The 24,823-nt window shown below is 34.0% G+C and overlaps 1 protein-coding gene across 4 annotated transcripts in view; it reads right to left on the bottom strand.

Moving 5' to 3' along the window:
- The window catches only part of gpat2 (glycerol-3-phosphate acyltransferase 2, mitochondrial), a 49,145-nt gene extending 33,469 nt beyond the window's left edge, over positions 1 to 15,676 (bottom strand). For 3 of the 4 annotated variants that reach the window (XM_042730026.1, XM_042730027.1, XM_042730024.1), the window contains exons 1-5: positions 15,598 to 15,676; positions 12,910 to 12,996; positions 5,890 to 6,000; positions 2,827 to 2,900; positions 693 to 803 (exon numbers count right to left, since the gene is read on the bottom strand). In XM_042730026.1, coding sequence (XP_042585960.1) covers positions 693 to 803; positions 2,827 to 2,900; positions 5,890 to 6,000; positions 12,910 to 12,960 — 347 coding nt within the window. In that variant the 5' untranslated portion in view covers positions 12,961 to 12,996; positions 15,598 to 15,676. The other variant, XM_042730025.1, reaches the window with a different exon arrangement.
- Positions 15,677 to 24,823: the final 9,147 nt, after the last annotated feature.

Genomic DNA, 24,823 nt, shown 5'->3' with positions numbered 1-24,823 from the left:
ACTTTACTCTAAAAAATAGAAAAAAGACAATTATGTTTAATTTCAAAGTTACTAAAACTATGTATTAAGTACATACAAATAATATTTTAACAATTTGCTTTCATTTTCATGCATTGATAATATAAATTGCTGATAATAGAAACTAGGTTTGGACACACCATGTGTTTATAACATGCCTGCTATTTTGCATCACATATTATAGGCAGGTCTTAATGCTGCATTTATATTTTACACTCAAAAATGAATCATGTTTATTTTTAATTGTTGGCATCTATTTGATTTTATTTAAATAATCATGTTTTAAAAATTTATTTATTGAAACTCCTCCAGCATGTCAAATGCGAAAGTATAAAAGCATTAAGTATTCTTACTTGTGATGCATATTTGCCAGTCATAAATAAAATATTAAATTTATTAGTTTATTTTAATACTGTCATCTAAAGGGATGGTAATTCTATATGCAATAAAAATATAGCCAGCATTGACAATAGTTTTTTTGCACATTTCTGCATGCAATCTAATGTAATGTCAGATTAAGTGGCTGCCAATCTTCTATATTAACAGAGGAGAGAAATATCTGAATTTAATCTCAATGGGAGCCTCAGGAGTGCCTCTCAATCCTCAAATGCATCTCTCTCTGCTCTCACGTGGCATGTCATCTAATCAGTGAAGAGTGCTGAAGCGAATCGCACCTCTCACTGCCGTGGACTCTGTGCCGTATGTCTCCAGCAGGGCTGGGGTGAACTTCACAACCCCATACAAACAGCAAACAGCACACCCTCCTTACTAACCAGCCACGGTACCTGAAAACACACACACACACACTCACACAATACACTCATGTATGCCTAGCCTCTTTTACCCGATTAGCAAAATAAAAAGGAGCCCTTGTGTAAATAGATATTGTCTCACTCACCTTGGAACAATAAAAACAATAGCTGACCAATCAGCAATCGGTGAATACATCATATTCTCAGCATAATCAGGCTCCGAAATGTTAATAAGCTCAGCCAACGAAAGAGCAGGCTCTGATCTGGGACTATTAATTCAAGCTGAATTAAACGCTTCAGCAGGATTTGCAGCGTTTGTCTTCTGACACTTTCTAAAGTGGAAGGTGATTGAGAAGATAAACCGGGTGCTCACAGAGTCTGCTTATGTGTGTTTTGATGCAGGGGAGACAAATCCCATTTATTTGCTTTAACAAAGTGTTTTCTTGGAAGTTAGAAACTTTTCTTTATGAGAGTCCTATTTCTTTTCAAGGAAACAATGACTGCATCCCCTCACATCAGGATCTATCAGCAACAGCCACAAGAGTGCCATCTGCTTTTAAATGCAGGGGTGAACCCTGTAAATTATTATTCTGTTTATGTGTAGTCAGAATTACAGAAGTCATTCCCAAACTCAAAACGGATGGCATACTAACAATCACATTAACTTTTTGCATAGAAACATGGATCAATTGGATTCACATTTAGACAAAACAGTGATTATTAATATCGAATTAACTGAAATGTAATGGGGAAAAAAAAGCAATTTTTATTCGCTCCCATAAATGTATAAAACATTTTTTTTCCTGATGTGTGTCTTGTTGGGAGAAATTGAAAGAACATTTAACTACATTTTCATTAGCGGTTTTCAAAATATTCTAGATTTTCCAACCAGCATCATGACAAAACGCTCCATTGCTGGTTTAATTATGTCATATTACATTTTGAACACAATTTTAGAGACTATAATCGAACACAATCTCCTGAACTCTCTCAAGCATTAGGAAATCCAATTTACCTTGATGTCTTTTGTAAGGACGTATATAATTGTTGCTGTTCATCACTGTTTTCTACTTAGTTTGGTATATACTGTATTTTTTATTTTTTTATTTTTGTAAATTATTGAAGAAATCTGAAAAAGTCTTTTGAAAAAGTCTACAAAATTAGTAATCAATGTACCAGTGATGTGACCTTAACAGATATCAATATAATGCATTGTGATAGATAGATATACTGAACATAATAATTTATGATGCAAGTCATACACTAAATTCCAAAAGTTTAGGGTTGGGAAATTTATTTTATTTATTTGTCATGTTTCTTGAAAGAACTGTCTTACCAAGGCTGCATTTATTTAATCAAAATACATTAAAAACAGTAATAAGGTGGCATGTTACAAATATAGTTTTTTATTTTAATATATTTTGTAATGCAATTTATTCCTGTGATGCAAAGCTGAATTTTCAGCATCATTACTCCAGTTTTCAGTGTCACACGATTCTTCAAGAAATCATTCTAATATGCTGATTTGCTGCTCAAGAAACTCTATTATTATTATCATCATCAGTGTTGAAAACATTGATGCATACAAAGTTCAAAAGAACAGCATTCATTTGTAGAACTCTTACATAGCATACATGAAGTTAGTTACTTTTTGTTAGTAGCTTGTACTGAAGCCAAGTACTTCATCAAAACAGCAGTTTGGCTGTAGCTGAACTACTTTAAATGACTAGCTTGTGCTTGGAAAGCTGCAGTTTCAAAGTATCTTCCCAGCACTGGTGTATGTGTTCGTGGCCGATGTGACTCAAAAAGAGTACCCTTTCACAAAAAGGTAGAAGGGATGTGGAAATCACGCTCGATTGTGGGTCTGCGATGTAAAAAAGACAAAGTTATTCTAGGGCTCTTTATTTTGTGACTGAAGTGCATGTGCCAGGCTTGCGAGTCAGAAACGCAAACAGTAATTACACTCGAGCAGTTTGAAGCCGGAGTTGAGAGATGCATTGTTATTTTAATGGGCCGGATGGGGAGGGCTTGAGTCGAGTGAAGGATGTGCACTTACCCGGTGTGTGTCTCGTTCACACACGTCAGGTTCTGAAAGCCCAGAGGAGGAGTGTTACGCAGCAACTTCAGACCCTGAGAGTGGCAAGAGGATATTTGATCAAACTTGATGGAGAGCGCACTAACCAGCCTCCATCACAGTTCAGAGAGTCTGTTCTGCTGTCCTATATAGACTGAGATAATGACACACTTTAGGGAAGCCTTTTAGTGTTCAAAATAGCACCGTATTAGTTCCACTATAAATCACAGCCTGAACGATATTCAAGAAATGTATCTGAATAAAAATAAAATGTTTCTCAAAATATGTTGACATGCAATTTGGTTTTAAAAAAGCTAGTTTCTGATAGATTTATTTTTGCCTCTTTTTACTTGACAGAGATCGAGATGGATATGTTACAGTCCGGATGTAAAAATCGATCAATTGCTTATTTAAAATAAATTATAATTAAAATAAATAAATGCTGGTTGTATAACGTAAAGCAGACAAAAAAAAAGAGTGTCTTTTAATCTCGGTGACAGGGTTAGCTTAAGTGAGCCACTGTACAATTAGTCTTTTTAAACGTCTGTATCAGCTCCCAGCAACTCATCACTATAGAAGTGTCTAGAACAGATGTTTTTGAGAGGGTCTGAATATAAGAGTTGGGAGTGGAGTAATAATATGCATTTTTATGTGCTGCCATTTAGGTCAACCATAGCTAACATGATCACAGCCCTTGCAGCATCAGCCATCTTCAAAACTCCCAAACAAACTAATTAAGACTAATTTACTTTTTCAACAAACTTTTTCAAATAAAAGATTTTGTGTATTATCTTTTCTGTGTAGCAGCATACAAACCACTTGAAAATAAAGCGTTAGTTCCTCAAAAGTGAAAACTATCATTTTTTTTAGAATAAACCAAAATGTAAGTCACTATTTGCTGAAAAAATGTTTTTTTTTTTTGGAAATAAACTAATGGTGCACTACTGTTCAAATGCTTGGGGTCCAAAAGTGCTTTGATTTTTATGAAAATTATTAAAATGATGTTCGTTTGAACTTTATAATTATCAAAGAATCCTAAAGCCACAAAAGCATAAATGTTTTCAACATTGATAAGAAATGTTTTTGAGCAGCAAATTAGCATATTAAAATAATTTCTAATGAATCATGAGACACTGAAGACTAAAGCAATGATGCCGAAAATTCAGCTTCCCTAATGAAAAATAAAAAAATATTAAAATGTGTTTGAAATACATTTATTTCATGCCAAGTATACAACAAAAGCATTTACATATTTATGTACTTAATAAAAACACCCTGCAATTGTACTTTTGGTATAATAAACTGGCATATTTAAAGTCTGCTAAATTGGAACAACTAATTTTGTACTTAATGCACTTTAATTGTGTGGAAGTAGTTCTGAAGTCCAACTAAAGATATACTGAAGTATATTTGATTGTGCTGAAGTGGAATTATTGCAAGTATACTTCAGGTACACTTTAAATATCTTGATTTATCCTCGACAGTAGTGACATTAAAACACATTTTAGGCTTAATATACAGAAATGAGTATTGTGCACAAGTGATACTCCAAATAAAGGTTAATTATAATTTTAATATCAGTAAGTCTCGAGCGATATGCCACTAAATATGTTAATGGATTTGAACTATACACTCTTCAAAATAAAGGTGGTTCACGATGCCATAGAAGAACCTAGTTTGTCTAAATGGTTCCATAAAGAACCTTTAACATCTGAAGAGCCTTTCTGTTTCACAAAAGATTCTTCAGATTATAAAAAGGTAAGAAATAGGTGGTTCTTTAAAGAACCTTTGACTGAATGGTTCTTTGTGGAACCAAAAATGGTTCTTCTATGCCATCGCTGTCAAGAACCTTTTAAGCACCTTTATTTTTAAGAGTGTACTTAGTATGAAATAAATGCATTTTAAATATATATAATTTTACTAGGGTTTGCATCACAACAATAACAATTTGGACTTTAAAATTATTCGATTTGAAAACAGTTATTTTAAAAGTTATTTTTTTCACAATATTACTGGTTTACTGAATTTTAGCTAAGATAAGACTTTTTAAAAGAATGTAAAAAATGACTGACCCCAAGCTTTTGAATAGTAGTTTATATTTCAATATGGCCAGTTAAGATGTGCTGCGCCAGATTTAATGACAATAAACTGAAAAAGAATGAATGTTTCTAGTGCACAAAAAAAAGTTAAATTGCAACTTTAGATCTCCCAATTGCAACTTCTTTTCTCACAATGTGACTTATTTTCTTATTTAAAAATTTCCCACAAACCCTTTTATTTAAATTTTGTTTTTTAGATCAAAGCAGAAGGTTTCCACAGAAAAGAGTTAAATTACTACCTCCCGCTAAAATCATCTCCTTCTGCGCTCAACAGAACAACATCAATTTGAGTAAACAACTATTCCTTTAAAGGCACTGATTGTCAATAATTACCTCCGTAAAAAACCTAGGAGGGCAAATGCAGACATCTCAAAAAGTATAGCGGTTGCTATGTCCCTGGGTCTGTTCGTTTTATTTGACATAGCTGTTAAATAAAATCCATGCATGCATTTTAAACGACTTTTAATACAAACACCAAACGGCTCAAATATGATTTATTGGCTGGCTGGCTGGCTGGTCTGAGATGGTTGAGATTAATAGATTTGTTCAGGAGGGGTTCGATCCAATAACCCTCTGATTACTGCTCCATTAGCCCTGCTCTCCCAGCTCTCAGCACGATGTGTCCACTGGGACCAGTGCTGCTGGAAACAAGCTTAGTCATCTGCAGTTTTCTAAAAAGCTCTTCATAGCATGGGGGGGAACTATGCTCTTGAGTGTTCATTATTTTTCTCTCCACTTATAATCCCTTTTTTCGTGCTATTCCTACCCTAAGTAACATGCTCACTTGCGCTCTGAAATCCCTTTGATCGTCCCTCATGATATGGGTTTGTGAAAGCAGCGTCTGAGGTTTTCAGGTGAGCCTAAATCTGTGCACTTCCCATCTGCCTCTGGCTGTTTGTCCTTTTATTATCTTCAAATAATCCTTTCATCCCTCTCGTTTTCTCACCAGACTCTCCGGGGTGCATTGGTGACAGCACTGTCCAACCAGTGGCCTGAACCTGCCCAGGAAAGGAGCCACGCTTTTCAACTTCCTCTTGATTTTCACACCCCACGACAGCTACCAAAGAAGAAACACACACACAAAAACATATAAAAGGGTTTGCTGGGACACAAAGAAAGGAATAAACCAACCGGCGTTGGGAGTGATAAAACCGTCAGCACTTTTTCCACATATTTCAAGCTTAGATAAGAAACAACGCTCTAGCCAATAGCGAAGCTCTTGTTCCAATTTTATCGCTTCTATCAACGCTCCATTTGTTTCACATTTTCCAACATCAAAGCAGGACGGATCGATGTTTGAATGCAAACTGCACAGGGAGGGGAGGAATGTAAAGTCAATTCATGAGTGGTTTCTACTACAAAGGTATCCCAATTGAATCGCAATCAATTTTGGTCTTTGTGACAGAATGGCGTCCCCTGAAAGATTTCTACTGAAGATGACATCCATTTAAATTGATACTAATCATAACATTTTAGCACAGACAGATAAGAGACATGGCTGGAGACAGTAGGACTGATTTATCATCATACAGAGCCGTCTCTAATCATCATCTGTGAGGGAAATATCACTTACAGCAATCAATTATTAAATAAGACTGCATAATGGATAGCGGCTCCAGCACCCAGGTTAATTCTTTTAATCTCCTTTTCAACAGAAAATAATTTCTGCTGGTAATGTTTCATTAGCTCGGGCTCACAGACACCCGGTGTCTGTCTTTGGAGTAATAAAAGCACAAGAATATTAATCTGACGTCCAGTAGGGCTGTCAAAAAAAAAATTGAATTTTGAATATTCGTCGAATAAAAAAAAAAAAAAATTCCAAATGCAAAACCGTTGCATTCAAATTTGAGGTCTGCATCAGCCGTCAGTCAGCTTGTCAGTGGCGGACGAAATACGACGACGATGTAAGTGTCACTGCATTTGAATGCTTGTGTTAGGCAATCCAGTTGATCGCACTAGATTCGGCGCTGCTGCGTTGTTCATTCAATATATTGCGGAAAACGAGAGAGAGAGCATCAGTGTGGAGAAGATGTGTTTACGTCAAAACTGAAACCAAGCCGTTCACACAGAACACATATTTATCACGGCTGCATCCGAAAGCCTAGACAGCTGACTTGCTGCCTCGCTGCCGTATGTGGAAATGACTTTGCAGGCAGCATTTTTGCACGAAGGCACCCAATGACACTGATTTCAGACAGGCTTCTGAGGCAGCGTAAATAAAATAGAACGAATTTTGGTGATAACTAAATGAATATTTAATTACTATAATACTGATTTTTTGCTAGAAATAACATCAAAAGTACAAATAGATAGTCAGAAATAAACATTTACACACAAACGGACCATCAAATGCAATTTTCAGATGCCATCTTTATTTTTTAGCTCAACAGTCATGGAATGGAACGCACGGGATTGTGGGATATCAAAGGCAGCGAATGGTATGTATATGATGGGTTCAAAATTCGATCAGAAGAAGGTACCTCCGGAGACCGGAAGTTAAGCAGAATTTGGATTCGGATGTGCCTTGATGCCTTCCTGATATGGAATGCTGCCTCCGAAGACAGCATTTTAGAGATTTCGGACGCAGCACACATTTTCTAGAGGGACATCTATCAGCATTGCACTTGTGTCCCGCACAAGAGAGCGGCATGTTTAGCAAGCCATGTAAAATTAATCTAAGTTCAACTTTTAAAAAACATGTCTCAAGACTTTATGGCGGTTTTTCTCCATCCCACTGTATCTCATGTTTTAAAATGAAGAAAGTAGCCTATTCTTTGTTTTGGTTTTCGGTCCTTTGTATTAAACTATACATACATGCATGGTGCTGTTTTTCTCTAATTGTTTAAGCAACTTTATTAATTTTATATGGTTTATTAATATTATTTCAAACAGTATTTCAGATAAAAGTTAAATGCTTTGGTTTAAGGAGTAAAAGAGAATTATTTAGAAAAAAAATAATACAAACACAAATTATACATAAAACCATTCAAAGTTACTCACTAAATATTTGAATGATTAAATAAATAAAAAAGTTTTTACACTGAGATGCAAAAGACTGAGATACATTAACAAATATCTAATTTCACTTTAAACCATTTTTCACATCACACCTTTTTAAACCATTTTAAACCATCTATGAAGGTGGTTTGGTACGTGCTTGTAAACATTTTAATTCATGTTAATTCATTTAATTCATTTTTTCCCTGTGGTGAACAAGGCCTAACTAGAGATTTCTAAACAGGCACCACTGGGAGTACTTCATGTTCTATGGGGACCTTTTGCCACATGTTTGGCTAAAGGTGAAGCATATAATTTTTCAATTTAAACACTTTCTAACTGGTGATGCAGCTAAAATCTGTATGTAAAAAGCATTTTGCATTAATTCCCTAGACTCTGGAGTAAAAGTCTTCTCAGGTATTAAAATATTTACCCGACCTGAATCACTTCTTACCCGAACCCGACGTGCATAAATACTTTTTTTTTTTTCAAAGAAAAACCCGACCCAAGACAGACCTGATGAAATTAGACTCAAGTCTGACCCAACGGAATTTAATTTTGAACCCGTCTGGACCCAAACGTAAACGGCATTGACGTGTGTACATCCTGCAGCCTCGCAGGAAAAATGTCCTGCTGACTGATTTGGCCGCCTCTCCATTACTTTGATTTATGTAACATTTATTCAATTTATTATTAGGCTACTTTATATTAGTGCCTGCCTGATGGATACAAGTTAGCCTATTTCTGAGCTCGGCTTTCAATTGTGACCAGTGGATTCGAAAAATAAGCGTGATAGTTTGATAAAAAAAAATAAAAAAATGATAGCCTAATAATTCATGGATTCCCTAGTGTTGTCTGCAACCTGGTCTCCGGCGAAAGGCTACACACAAAAAAGAAAAGCCCTGCATGAACACGCAGCATAATGAAGGGAGTGGATTTTCCTGATGGATCTCATATCTGTAGTATGATTTTTGTGTGCGAGGCTACAAACGTATGCTCCTTTTCTATGTGGGTTCCTCACTTAACACGAAAGTGAAAGTAACCAATGCATTCGGGATAGTTTAAAAGAATTTGGGTCTAATCAGGTCTATTTGGAAAAAGCATGTTTATTTTAAATTACCCGTGACCCGAGGCCGCTGATACCGAAACAGACCCATGTCCGAGGTTCTCGATGAAGTATTGGACCCGAACCCGCTAGGGCCTCGGGTCGGACCTCAGGTTTTTAGATCCAAGTGGACCCGTGAAGACCTCTACTCTGGAGGCCTGCCACAGTTTATACATAATACATTGAAAATATTTTGTCCCTTCTCATAATAGCATAAATTATCTTTAATCCCACAGTGTTTTGTGCAATTGGAAAGCATCTTTGCATTGAACAAAAATCAAAATCACAATAGGGCTTACTGTGCTTATCAAATTGCAAAAGGCTGTGATTTAATTAAATATGCACATAGTCTAATGCACTGAAGGATTCAGAGTGATGTGCGGCATGCAAGCAGCTCATGAGCCAATGTTTTTATCGTATTGTGTTCACAGTAAATCTTTCCACTCTCCCATGGGCTGTGAGTTCAACATGCATTTGGCAACACAATATGAGCCAGTTAAGTTTTATTTTCACATTCTCATATTTTGTCCTTTATTTTTTGTGGATAGGTGATACCAGCTATTAACATAACTATTATTATCAGAAGATAAAAAATGTAGGGCAGGTTGTATGTATTGGTTGTTGATTAGAATTTATGGTGCATTCAAAAATGGAGTTAGATGAATGTGGGCTTGCAGTCGATTGTAAGAGCGCTAGGCATTGATGAAAATTTGCAAATGCACAGGGTTTAAGGGGACTAGATGATCGGAGAAGTCCTGCATTCTCCACCATAGAGAAAACCGCCTTCCAGTTATGACATTTTGATTAAACATTACAAGAAACATACTGTATGCACAGATGAACTGTGTACAGTAAGATCATTTACAAAATAGAAACGTGATGACTTTTCATGATGACTTTTACGGTCGTTGCAGTTTCTGGCAATAAATAAATAATAAAAAAGCAAGTAAAGAAATTAAGACCTAAGTATAAAACAAATTAGTGTAAAATAAAATAATTATAAAATATTCATTTTTATTTTACACTGCAGTTGTATTACAATAGTACAATTAATTATTAATATCATTATTATTATTCAAGAGAATAATTATTTGTAGAGAACACCAACACCTTTATGTTCCTCTTTATTATATCATGATGAAAAGAACTGACACCAAACCTGACGAAAAAAAAATAATAAATAAATAAACAAAGAAATTAAATTAAAATGGGAACACTACCCTAACAAATCATTTTGTACAAATAGTCTGCATGGTTCTGCACCAGCTTCCGTTACCTAGAATTATCAAGGCACTGTGCAGGAAATGTTCTCTTCAACCTAAGTCTGAGAAAGAAAAAAAAAAAAAAACAGGAAAATTGCTCATTGGACCCTTGTTTAAAAAACTATGTGCATTTCCGAGTAATTCAATAATTTGGTCGAGCCACTATCCGGTTTACTACTTAAGGGTACAAAGCAACAACTCTAATCTAATCTGAAAAGTTTTCAACCTCACTCCTGACCGGGTGAGTACATCTATGTCTTGCATCGATTATATATAAAAATAAAAAAAAATTGATATAACGAGCTCACAAAGGTTCCACATGATTGACTCCTGACAGCGTGTGTGTGAGCGTTTTGACCGTGTGTGTGCATTCATTAACAGAAGCCAGAGTTACCTCATGCTTACCTGGTGCTGTGCTTTGAATCTGATTATGATAATCACCATCATTACAAACACAGATAACATTTTTCAATCTGATACAGCAAAGCTAATGAACCAATCAAAAACGGAATACATTTGAGGTCATTTTCATCAGCGTTTGATGGGACGCAGCTTCTGTGGGAATTTATCAAAGAGCTTTCTGACTTTGTTCACACCGCATCCAATTTCAGCTTGTTTTTCCAAACAATTTGCAAGTGATGAAATCTGATCTTTATGTTCAGACAGTGACGTCACCATCTACAGCGGTTGCCATAGTAATGACATGGCCAGGACGAACTACTTTGAAATTTAATATGACTGTTCGCCAATTTTAGTCACATTTCGTTGCTCATTTATTGCTGTTCACATAATTTACTAATAAGATTTGAACTGGATGCAGGAAAAGATTTTTTCTGCCTACCTGAACAAAGCGATTGTCGACTTCAATGTTCTTTTCTCGTCAACAAATGAGAATCAGCAAAGACGTATGTCACATTCTTACGTTTCCCGCTCTAATGCACAGTAGCTCATTATTTGTGTTATGAATCCAACCTGCCCTAGAAAAATAGGACTACTAGATGATCAAAGACCTAATCAAGAACCCTTAAGTGGACAGACTCTGAGGTCATCTACAAAAAAAGTACTGTTCAGGTGAACTGAAAGTAGGCTGGTATTAGGGGGTATTCGATTGGTGGTAAGATTTTAGAGAAGATGGGATGGCGTTTAGACTAATCGTCTGCAGCTGGTCTGAGTTATGAATTCAATTATGTTGTAGAAAGTAGGTGGATTTTTAGAGAGATGGGATGAGTGAAAACATGACATTGAGAGAGGTCCTTGGGTCTTAGATGAATGTACTGTTGACAGATTTTATGGTGTCTATATAGCATATACTGTATAATGACTGGACAATATTGACAGCTCAAGTTCAGACCAGTATGATTTTTGTTTTGAAAGAAATTAATGCTTTTATTCAGCAAGGATGCTTTAAATTGATCAGATGTGTCAGAAATTTCAAATAAATGCTTTTCTTCTTAACTCTTGAAAAAAAAAAATGTAACAAAATCCACAAAAATATTAATCATCACAACTGTTTTCAACATTGATAATAATGAGAAATGTAAAAAGTACTTAGCCTGAAGTACACTGCGTTTCAAATTATTATGCAAGTGATATATCAATAGGATTTCGGTACAATAAAGAGTCAGATTTTTGTTTGTGTGGTTTTTCACATCTTTTTAGATAACCTGTATCATTCTCAGACAGGTTTGTTCAATAGTTTGCCAGGTCTTCTTAGGTAAATGGAAACCCTACTTAAAGAGGTTTTTCCAAATTATTAAGCAAGTCACAGTTCTCATGAAATATGGTGAGCAAGAAAGATCTTTCTGAAGATGAAAAGTATTTAAAAAAATGCAATGTCTTGCAAAAGGCACCAAAACAAACAATATTTCACAAAAAGCACATAGAAATTATTGAACTGTCAAAAGATTTGTGAGTGACTTAGAGCACAGAAGATCTTGGTCAGATAAAGATTTATAAAGGAAAGTTTCTGTCAAACAAATGAACTGTATTGTAATGCCAGCTGTAAAAAAAAAAAAAAAAAAAAAAAAAAAAAACACTTCTTGGTGGGAGGCAGGTGTTTGTTTGTAGTTGATTGTGTATCAAGATCCTCTCTATGCTCTGCTGAGTGTGTAAAGCTGTGTTTCAGTCACTGCTAACCAAACCTCACAAAGAGAAACCTGCACAGTGGCTGTGAGATCCAGTGTGAAGCGCTTTAATTCAGCGAAGAACACGAATGACTTGGTGATTTAAACTAATTTAAAGCCAGAAGAAACAACACTGACAAACAGGAGAAACACTGTGCGCAACGATACAGTCAGAAGACTTTTCAATCTACAAATCGCCTTCATTTACCATTAATTTACTATAGTAACACTAACTGCAGCATGGTATTGTGGCAGAAATGTGGGATTGTGGTTTTAACTGTGGTTATCATGATCTAAATTTATTTATGCTACTATGGAAGACCAATGGTTAATTTTAATAAAACTCAAACAGTCAGAATAATTACATTTCATATTATGATAATGAGGTAATAAAGATTTTTCTGAAATCTCTTTAACATACATTCTGTTCTAACCCCATATATAACAGGCAGATGTGTCATGTGAAATGAAAATCTTACCGCAGGGCGTTTGGGCTGGAAACTGGAAGGATTTTCACTGACTGGGTCCATGATTCTTCCGCTGCTGTCCTACCATCAGAAGAAATCCTGAGGAAATAAAAATTATTGATTATAAAAATTGCATGCTGTTTATCAGGAGGTGCATTTCAGTAGCTCTAACACATCAAGTGATACAAAACGAAAGATACACATGATGCAACAAGAAGCAATGCACATCTCTAAATGAGAAAGAAAAATTGAAGCTGATTATTGGATCTGTGGTCACAGCTTCATGAAATGTCTACTTTTGTGCCCCTCTACAAAAAACAACAGCATATGGGTTTGAAATGACAAGGGAGAATAAATAATAACAATTTTAGTATTGATGACATCTACTGCTGACCAAACATAAAACACAGAAGGAACATTAATGCTGAATTTAAGAATGTAAATTTATTTTTATTTATGCAGCTGCGTTTTTTTCATGACAGTGTATCTTTCAAGAAAATTGAGGGAACACGTTGGAAGTTTTCAAGCTGTATAATTGTGTCTTTCACTGCATCTGCATTAATATTGAAATCTAATGAGCTCTCCCTATCCAATAATAACAGTACAAGCAGGCCTAAAATCTTATTCTCTCCAGCACCCTCAAAAACGTCATTATCCCTATCTCAGTCTAAAGCTGAGTGTGTCCTGGCAGAATAGTCTGGCTCTAACACTGCTCATCAAACTTTGCCCCTGTAGCTACAATTATTTCATGTCCGGCCATCTCCATATCTTTAATTAGTCCTGTTTTCATTTCTCATGCCTTTTCTCCACATTTGCCTCAGCATTACAGAAATAAACACAACTATGCATGTTTAATTTTGTGCATTATTATCTTATGAAATGTGTCAGAAAACATTTCTTAAGTTCTTAAACCTGTATGATTATTTTTCTGTGGAACATAAAAGAAGATACTTTGAGAAATGTCTCCATACAATGGAAGTCACTGGTCACTAGAACAGTCTCAACATTCTTCAAAATATCTTCTGAAATTGCATGTGGGTGAGTAGGCTAAATGATGACAGATTTTTCCTTTTTTTGGTGAACCATCCCTTTAAAATCAATATGTTTATAGCTAGCTAGCAACCTGAATAATAACAAATCCACTTTAATGGCACAAACATTTAAAGAAAACTATCACCCCAGTGAGTACTAAAGTTTGTTACCATCACAGCAACAGAAGAGCGCACATTAAGTATGTTTAAAGGACCTTGCATCTGCATACTAAAGTGTGTTTCTGGCCTTGTTACGTTCGCATTATAAAATTTTCATTAAAATCTGAGCCAAGGGAGGAACCACAATGCCAAAAGCTCTGGCAGAAAATGGAGAGGGTACCTTCAGGTATCTGACTTTAAAAAAAAAAAAAAAAAAGCACTGATATGTACAAAAAAGTTGGTGAGTCATTGCTGTTATGCAGTACCTTTTGAACTCAATGACTCGGTACAACGTTACTTTCATGAATATAGCCATTGACTTGTGTTTTCCACATTCCATTTACTTAGTAGCACTCATTTCACTACTAATGAGCACTTTGTATGCAGCACAAATACATTTACTAAGTAGTTTTGTTTCATGATTCAATATTCTAAATCATTCCTCTGGGAATTTGCAGACTGTATGAATACGTCTGTCACCATCTTTATCTGCTAATACTTGCAGCACTAGACATTTTCTTAATTCTTTCTCAACACAGTCTGGTTGTTTTGATAATGGATCTTTACAATGTCACCCAGCTCTTCTTGGCAATAGAGTGGTGCAGGTATGATGTACATTTCTAAGTAACTAGGGCTTGCGATGTTAGTGTGTGCAGTTTATGTTGCAGAACAAAACGTAAATGTATTGTCATGTTATGTTTACCAGTGGCTTCATTTTACTCATAAATTGAAAAACCCAGTAGGAAAATCTCAAAAGAAACCAGAAGTGAATGACATTTCACAAGAACACAAGCACAGACAAGGACACACACTGAGATACTCCTGACTCTAAATAAAACTATATCAACCGATTAACTGTGTTGGATTTAAAGGAATTATTTGTATTAGTTATACTGGTGATTTTTCTTTGTTTAGTTTTTTTTTTAACTATCAGGACAGATTGGTTTTAAGTAAAAACACTGCACAAAATTGCTGAGACTTTTTTTTTTTTAATTGTGCTATATTTTCCCACTAATATCCTTCTTGGGGGATGTCCTGTCATAAGTTCCAAATTCTTTTGACTTTCTTTATCCCATAGAGCACAAAAGATGACATTCTCAGTCACTGTTCACTTTCATCACAATTTTTCCCTCAAACAAAAACCGTGAATAGTGACTGAGAAGAAGCCCCACAGAAGAAAGTCAATACAGGTTTGATAAACACGAGGGCAAGCAAATGATGACAGAAAGACTAACTGGCAACATGTCAGAAAATGACAGAACTGTGTAACTGGGTGAATGTCATCACTAGAAATCAAACAGGCCTAGTTAACGATATAAAACGAGACGATGATTTCCATCTTTTAAAATAATAATAATAATAATAATAATAATAATAATTCGGTCGGTGCTTACTTAAGTCCGCCATATTCAGCACAACCAACCTATATTTCTGCATATCCATATTAACCTACTATATAAAACAATACTTTGATCAAGTAAAGAAAGAACAAGAAACGTGTCTGACTCACCTGCAGCGATTAAAGTTGCCGTTACTTGTGCAGCTAATCTGTTCATCGCCCCCTACAGGTGAGGAAATCAAGCTATAAGATTAATATGCATTCACCTTTGAGTTCAAAGACTAATCCATTTATTTATTTATTTATTTATTTATTTATTTATTTATTTATTTATTTATTTAAATGAAGTCTCACCAAAGCTGCATTTATTTGATCAAAAATACATTATTATTACAATTTAAAATATTTATAATGAATTAGAATGATTTCTGAAATCATGTGACACTGCCGATTGGAGTAATGATGCTGAAAATTCAGCTTTGCATTTACAGGAATAAATTACATTTTAAAATATATTTAAATAGAAAACAGTCATTTTAAATTGTAATAATGTTTCTGTATTTTTTGATCAAATAAGTCTTGTTGAGCACAAGAGAATATATATTATGTTATGTTATGTTATGTTATGTTATGTTATGTTATGTTATGTTATGTTATGTTATATGTTATATGTTATTTATATATAATATTATATTATATTATATTATGTGTTTTGAATGATGTTATGATTATATTATATTATATTATATTATATTATATTATATTATATTATATTTGTTATTGGATAAAGTTGGTTTGTTATATTTGATGTAAAATATTTTTCGCCTTAGTTTTCTACCAGTAAGTCTCTGGTGCATGATGTTCAGTATTCAGCATTTTTTATTATTCTCTTTTTTCAAGCCTCAAAACTTTTTCCATTCCTGCTGTATTGTGATCTTTTTCATTCTGTTAAGATTTTTATATTTTATTTTTGACATTTTTGATTTGTCCCGGCTCTTGTCTTGTTTATTTGAACAGGATTACGCTGGTTCTGATATCCGGATATTGAATAAGTCATCGTATGTGCCTACCTACTGTACCTTTCCAGGAAATGTAAAAAGTTCCCTGTTTGTTCAAAGGACATCTTGAAGCCCCGGTCTCCATCTTATGACCTTTGTTCTGGCTTGGAAATGTTTGCAAGGTCACCATCACTTCATCTCACAACAAGCCAACTGGTAATTTCATTATCATACTTTTAAAATGAAATCATTTTGAAAGGTTTTATATGTCTGATTTCACGTCACAGAGCCACTCATCCAGAAATCACCACGTCTTTTTCTTCTTTTGATACAGTGCCATCCTTTGGCATAAGATAATGTCACTTGATACATAAAAGGCCAGCTGCCTAGGTAATAAGAGATGCTCGCTGATTGCATTAGCAAACACTGTTTCATTTCAGTCCAAAAGCACAAACTCAATAGCAGTGGATTTATTATTAAAGGCAAAACATGAATAAGTTGATATAATAAGGGATTAGACCCGATGATTTTTCAAAACGACTTTAAGTGCTTACGATTTCCTGACATAAAATAATTGAAATAGGATTTAAACGTACAGATTTTAAAAGAATCTTGGCAGTTATAAAACAAAGACAGATAACAAAGGGGTTGCATAAAGCATTTCTGTTGTCAAAAATGAATAGTGACAAATAAAAAAAAAAGTTTCAGCAGATGAACATATTGAAAATATCTTATTATGCAAAAGAAGCACATTAAAGGACTCTGAATGTGTTTCTGAAGTACGTTCCTTGTTTGTCTTTCATGTTCTTCATGTATTCATACTCATTTCCTTCCCTCAGACAGCTAAAACATACCTTAATATAGCCATTTGCTTTGAATAGTGCTTATAGGGCAAAAGGTATTTGTGGTTTAAAGGACAAAAGCACTGCACAGATAGTGCAGATAGTATCGACTGAAGATGCCTCAAAATAGCTGAAGTGTTGTGAGTAACGCTGTGTAAGTGTGTCTGTAGCCCACATGTTTATATGGGTGCCACTGTCAATTAATTTTCATTGGGAAAGGAAATTGTCATACATTGTCCAAGAGGTTTATTTTTTACACATTGCAGGTACTTTTATCTCTTGCGCATCGTAGGATGTGTGTTTACCGCACTGTTGCATGTGTGTGTGTGTGTGTGCATCATGTAGGTGTAAAAGTGGGTGTTTACAAATGAGATATGACACATGTACCCTGTCTGTTGAAAATAACAATATGTTCTCTTTTTTGTCTCTTTCCTGTTTGTTTTCTCCTCACCCTTAGACCTCTTAGTGATTTTTGCTTTTTATGTATAGAAAAGCACTTTGTATTCAGCAGTTGTCCCAACCTCTCCAAAAACATACATCGTCGCCCACATTCGTAAATATACACATTAGAAAAAAAAAAAATTATTTCGGCAAAGGTTTTTACTGCTAGTTTAGGTCTGGGTGACTATGTTATGACAACTTTTTAATTTTACTTAATTATTAATAATATACCATGCCCACATGGTTTTTCAGATAGAAAAGAATAATAAAAAGGCAAAAAATAAAATAATAAGGGGAAAAAAGGGGTGGGGGGATTGATTGTAAATAAATTATATAGCCTACAGTAAAAAAAAAAAAAAAAAAAAAAAAAAAAAAAAAACCTTTTTAAATGGATGAACACTATGAGCTACAAGTATAGCTTCTCATAATTCAAACATTATATTTTGTAAATTAAAAAAAAATAAAACTATTGATTTAAGTTGTGAGGTACAGTACTGTGGTCATTTCAAATGTTTGTGATGTAATTTTCCAAATATAATAAATGAGAAAAATTAACAGATTTCAAAAATTACAAAAATTTATACATTATTTATACTGCAAAACACCATTATTTATGCTGCAAAATTATTTATTACAACCTCAGATATACATTTTACATTACTAGGCCCCTGGTAATCAAAGGCCCCAGGACTTTAAAGAAACAGTTCAACCAAAAATGAATATTTTTTTCATAATTTGCTCAACCTTGATGTTGTCCAAAACTAGCTGACGTTATCCATTCTGTAAAACACAAAAGAAGAAATGTCTCAGTATTTTTGTTCACACAGTGGAAGTCAATGATAACCAGAAGAAAGAGAGTCATACATGATAAAGGCCCGTTCATACCAAGAAGGATAACTAAGATAAATACCATACCAGCAGACAATATACACTGTTTATTCTAAGCACACGTGCATTTGTCACTTTTATTTGTATAGATAGTTTTAGCTGTATGTATTTTTATTGGGTGTCAATGTTTGTATTGTTCATTGGCTGGAAAAAAATTGTTTTGAAAGTGATTTCAACTATATTGTTTCTCTGTGCCTTTATCGTTACAGCCGTGGTGTGGACTCTGCTATTCTTTAATATTCAGAATGGTTTTAAGAGCTATATCTTAATCGGTATCTTTATAGTTATTGTTTTTGGTGTGAAGGGGCCTTTGAAATGACACAAGGATGAGTACATTCAAACATTTTTGGATGAACTATCTCTTTAAATAGCATTCATCAAGCCTTCTATTTTGTCCAAAATGATCTGTTGCATAAAAACAAGGAACTAAACACTGCAGGCAGCCTTGTGAATGAACTTCCAATACAGTCTGATGAAATACCCACAGCAAGACCAATAAAAAGGCTAATCTTAAGTCTGCTGAGAGTAATGGGTATGTTAGTCTTGTAATAAAGACAGAATCACATGCAATTCCTAATCCTGAAGAGAATAAGCTCGCTGAATGAATCCAAGTGAGAATGAGTATTGAGTAATGCACTGGCAAATGTAGCGCCCTACCTAGTGATACGCAAGTCTACACACTACCCAGCACACATCAATAGGTTAAATCAGTGCTCTTGGCATCCCAGGATATTAAGAAACCCCATTAGTATCGAACAAGTTTCAGCGCAAATATGTGGGGGACAAAAGCATGATAAACAGAGTCTGTGAATGTTTGTGTGAAGATAAGAGTTCCTGACACCACTAATACCAAATCAGCAAACTAATCCAGCCTCAGCTCATCATTATCCAGTCAACTGTTTCCTAAGCCACAATTCCTGTGGGCTCTGATGAACCATTGAGAATCGGAAATTGATTGGGATTGGGAATCATTGGCATGGAAGGTGGGTTGCTAATTGTATACTATGGCAATTAATGTGGGAAAGTGAGGTTGCGAGAAGCCCTGTAACTGCAGGATTGCTAAAGGGACGCTGTAAGAGGATCTAATTACTGCAGATGACATGAGGGGATAATGACCAGTGGGTTACTGATTTTACTGCGTGTGTATCAGAATGTAATGAATGGCTTTACAGTAGTGTTTTCAGAGTTCTCAAAGTCTCATGGTGTATATAATCATGCTGTTAAACAAACTTCCTGCAGGGTCAAAAAACAGCAGCTTTGTTTTGAAACATGGTCAGTGCTTAATGATGGGTTGAACAAGTTTCATGTGTTCATGAAAAAACTGATGGATCATAATCTTAAATTTAGTCATATATATCAATCAATCAATCATATAATGAAAATCAATGATAATTCATTTAATGAAATTAAGTATTATTTATAAATGAAGTATAATTTGTACAAATTATAATTAATTATAAATTAATAAATTATTAAAATAAAACAAAGTGTTTAATGTAAAAAAGTATCTTTTTTTATTAAAGTAAAGTAAATGAAAGAAAATATTAATAAAATTAATAATACAAATTATTAAAAAAATATGAAATTGTAAGAAATAAAAAAGTAAAATTAACATACAATTTTTGGTTTAAAAATAAAATAATTCATATAAATATAAATATTCATAGAATTCGTATAAAATTAATGTAGAATTAACATACAAATCATACACAATTTATGATAAAAATTAAATATTAAAATACTATCAGTATTAAATAAATTAATAAATATAGTAGCAAAATAAAAATCTTTTTTGCTATGTATGTATATATATATATATATATATATATATATATATATATATATATATATATACTACAAACAAATGCAAAAATATAAATATAAAATGTTTATGAAGATTATAAAAATATATTATTTTAATAAAATACAATAGAATAAAATAACAGTATAATAGAATCAAATAAAATTAGAGTTCATTCAATTAGTAATTGTATTACATATAAGAAAATACAAATTAAATAAATGCATTAAATATGTGCAAAATATTTATTAAATACATTTTAATGTTCAGTATTATATAAGCTTCATTTTAGAAAGAATATAAATGAAACATGGAAAGTAAAAATAAAAATTGTAATGCAAAGTTTAGCTAAAAACAAACCATTTAAATCTTTAAAATCTTTAAAATTAGCATTTTGGGTTGACATCTGTGTGAATATTGTGGAGAACAGATGATCTGTCAGATGAACAGATGACAAATCCAGCTGATCTGAAACTAGCATTAGTGAATTACACATGAATCTGTGCCAGAGTAATTATGCAGAAAACTATGCATATTTCCATATAATCGAAATGCCCATCTTTCACCTAATTGTCCACGTTCCTCACCCATGCAGTTCAATTAGTCTTGCTTATGATAAAAGAGTTTCTGAATAAATATCTTTCAGCTTCAAATAGAGCCATTTAAATCCATTTCATAGATTTCACAGTCGGCACAGAAAATGAAAAAGCATGGATTGAGTTGGGACACGAATAGTGAAATATTTTGGAATAAATAAAATGTTAATTTATGCAAAATGTGTTTAATATATTCCCTTGCAGGTGAGCTAATACACAGTAGAGTGGCTATTTTTTTTTTTTTTTTTTTATATATTTAAGAAGGCAAAGTGAATATACATTAATTTTCATGCACACTAAGCTATGCATATTGTATACTGGCCAGATACACTAAAAGAATTCATAATTGATCATTTGTATTGGTAACTTTTATATATTTATTTATTTATTTATTTATTTTTTGCGTTAGAAAAGTGCTGATATTTCTCCTCCACTAAAATGCACTAAATCTTTTTTGGTTAAGCTCTTAAACTCATTTGCCCTTCTTGCATGCATGTGAATCTTCAGACATAGAATCCCATATAAGAGAATATCTAAGATCAGGCACCAAAAAAATCAGATCTCAGATGTGATTTACTCCAGTCTTTGTTTAAAAAAAAAAAAAAAAAAACAGTGGACAGGGAGTAACTTTTTGATCATCTGAGGAGTCCAGTTAGAGTTCATGAGTTCTAGAGTTCATGAGTTCTAGAGTTCATCAGCAGTATATGGAGGGCCAATCATTCAGAAGGGAATCTCGACCTCTGATGGTACAAAGGCATGACAGGAAGAATGCATTATGAGTGGGAGAGAGAGAAAGAGGGAAAGGGGATAAAACAAATGAAGGGGATTACAAATCATCAGGGCAGACAAGTTAAAGGAATTCAGACAGCTGCACTCAAAAGTGTGAGCTGAAATCGGGATATTTAGATGAAGGAGGTCACCAGGCTTAAGGTTTTTACTGTGATTTACATCAGATGGAAAAAAAAAAAAACATTGCAACACTGATGCAAGCAACATTGAGCAAGGAGGGGTTGCAAATAGATCAGCTATGGTATGGATCTCAGGCATGCTTCAACTGTTTGGAGTCAGTAAGATTTTTTAATAGCTTGATTCAGCAAAGATGCATTAACTGATCAAAAGTGATACAGACATGTTAAAAATGCTGTTCTTTTCAACTTTCAAATGTTTTTAAGAATTGTATTTATTAACTTCGATATTTTAAATTGAAATAATAATATTCCATTATATTATAGTTTCTGATGTATTTTTAATCAAATAAATGCCTTGGTGAGCATTTGAGACTTCTTTCAAATTTTTTTACTTACCCTAAACTTTTAAAATGTGGCATATTTAAGGGAATCAAAAACCAGATTCAGATAAAAGTAATACTGCAGCAAAAGATTTTTATAACATTCGGCTTTGTTACCACTTTTTAAACATCTGCATTCTTCCGGAATCATGTTGTGGAATCAGAATCAGAACAGTTTAATTCATATTTATTAAATGAAAACAAACCAGAACACTAGAAAGACACAGGAGCACTGAAAACTATGAGTCCTAAAAACAGAAAAACACAAACAAAACATGAAACTGGAATTAATCCCAGTAATGTTATGGTTTGATATGATGGGTGGTTTATAATTTTCAAAATAAACCAACATGCAAAGGGCAGAGAATGTGTAGAAGTTTGTAAATTACGTTCAAAATATGTTTTCTATGCAATGCAGACTAGTCATGGGATATATGACCTTTTCAGGAAGAATCTGGAATGTCAAAGCAAATAAGGTCATAATGTGAAATGACTCCAAACAGGGCAGATGCTGGAAATTACCGGCTCAAGACAAAAAATTTATAGATGGGTGGCAGTGTAAGGACACTTTTAAAGGCTGCCTCCTTGTCTCAGGGCACAAGACATTCCCAGGTGATGTCCCAGGCTCACTAAACTACACACAAAATAATAGACACAACATTCCTCACCTCAGCTCCTCTGAAGAAGCCACTGATTCATAGGTTTAATCTATAGATTAAAGTAATGGCTGCAATTAAGGCTGACGCACTGGATGGCATCACATGCTTTCCTTGGTGTCTTCTTTATGCAGAAAGATTAAAACGTAATCAAGAAAAGAGCCTGCGGCCAAAGACATAACCCCATTGAACTCATTTCAAACCTCTATTCTTTGTGTACAATCTTTAATATCAGCACACACACTTCAATCTCACAATGTCCAGACAACATAGCCACCACTAAAAGAATCTCATGAGCTCTGTGGATGCAAATCTTACACACAACTGTCCAGCAGACAAGGTTGAAATGTTATGGAAAGTGGAAGATTTGGTTGATCCAGGTCTTGTGATGGGCTCTATAAAACAAGGAGGGGTTGATAATCCTCTAATACAATCAGCCCAGCAGCAGACATGTGAGTCTTATCTACTGCGGGCACAAACATTAAACACTGAAACAAAACAAGTGATAAAAATATTTCTCTTCATTTCCAGAGAGAGCGCGAGAGAAAGAGAGCATGATGTCAGCAGTTTAAGATGGGCATCTATAAAGGTCTGACATGAGACATTAATTATCTGAAAAAGAGCATGAAATTAGCAGATTGCACTGTAAAAAAATAAAAAGTTGAATTAACTTAAAAGGGTCATATGATGCAATTTCAAGTTTTCCTTTCTCTTTGGAGTGTTACAAGCTGTGAATAGATAAGATCCCTAAAGTTGCAAAGACTAAAGTCTCAAACCCAAAGACATATTCTTTATAAAAGTTAAGACTCATCCACACCTTCCTAAAATGGCTTGTTCTAACATGCCCCCACATGTCTACGTCACGATGTGGGAAGATTTGCATAATGCCTCACAGATATTCACAAATGCAGACATGGTTTTATGTTTATTCGACGCGATGCAACGCATAAAAAGACAGTATAAGTCATTATAATCAGTAATTACGTCCACACAGGATGCTACAAATGCCTCGTTTTTAATGGGTTTTATTTGTTTTTGTGTCGTCGCACTGGGACACGACATCAGAGTATGTTAAGGGGCGTAACATTTCCGTCACATGCTTGAGGAATTCGGCCAATCACAAAGCACTGGATAGCTGGCCAATCACAGCACACCTCGCTTTTCAGAACAATGAGCTTTGTAAAAATCGATGCATTTCAGAAAGGCGGGGCATAGAGGAGAAACAATAATGTACAGTTTGTGGAAAATAATGCATTTTTTTGAACTTTAAACTGCATAAACACATTTCATTACACCAAATACACCAAATAATGTTCTTTTTTTTGTTATATGACCCCTTTAAGGTAAGCATGCAGCTGCAAAGCATTCTTAAAGTACTTCGGTAGTTAGGCCATGTTTTTTTTTATTAAAAACTAGTTCAAAATGACTAATTTAAATTAAATAAACCTTCCTCATCCAGAACAACTGAATACCCATTCTTTGTTGTTAACAGAAGATTGAATGACCTAAGAGTCATTCACTTAAGAAACAAGATTATTGGAGTACAAAAGAAAATATGGTCACACTTTATTTAAAGGTCCAATCATCGCTATTACCAAACCATTAACTTTGACTTTTACCTCAATAAACTCCTAATTTGCCGCTTATTAATAATTAGTAAGATGTGTCGAATATGGTCATTCAGAATATGTGCTTTATAAGTACTAATAAACAATAAACAAATAAGTTAATAGTTAATAGTGAGAATTGGTTCCTATACTAAAGTGTTACCGAAATATTATTTTCTTCCTACTTTTAAAATTTATCTTTAATTTAACGAGTTACTTGTCATTTCTTTGTAATTATTTGTAAACTTTACTCTCTCTCTCTCTCTCTCTCTCTCTCTCT

Source organism: Cyprinus carpio, chromosome B8 (genome assembly GCF_018340385.1).
Source record: "Cyprinus carpio isolate SPL01 chromosome B8, ASM1834038v1, whole genome shotgun sequence".
NCBI lineage: Eukaryota > Metazoa > Chordata > Actinopteri > Cypriniformes > Cyprinidae > Cyprinus > Cyprinus carpio.
Note: the sequence above shows the minus strand (reverse complement) of the source record. Positions and strands in the feature narration are given on the sequence as shown.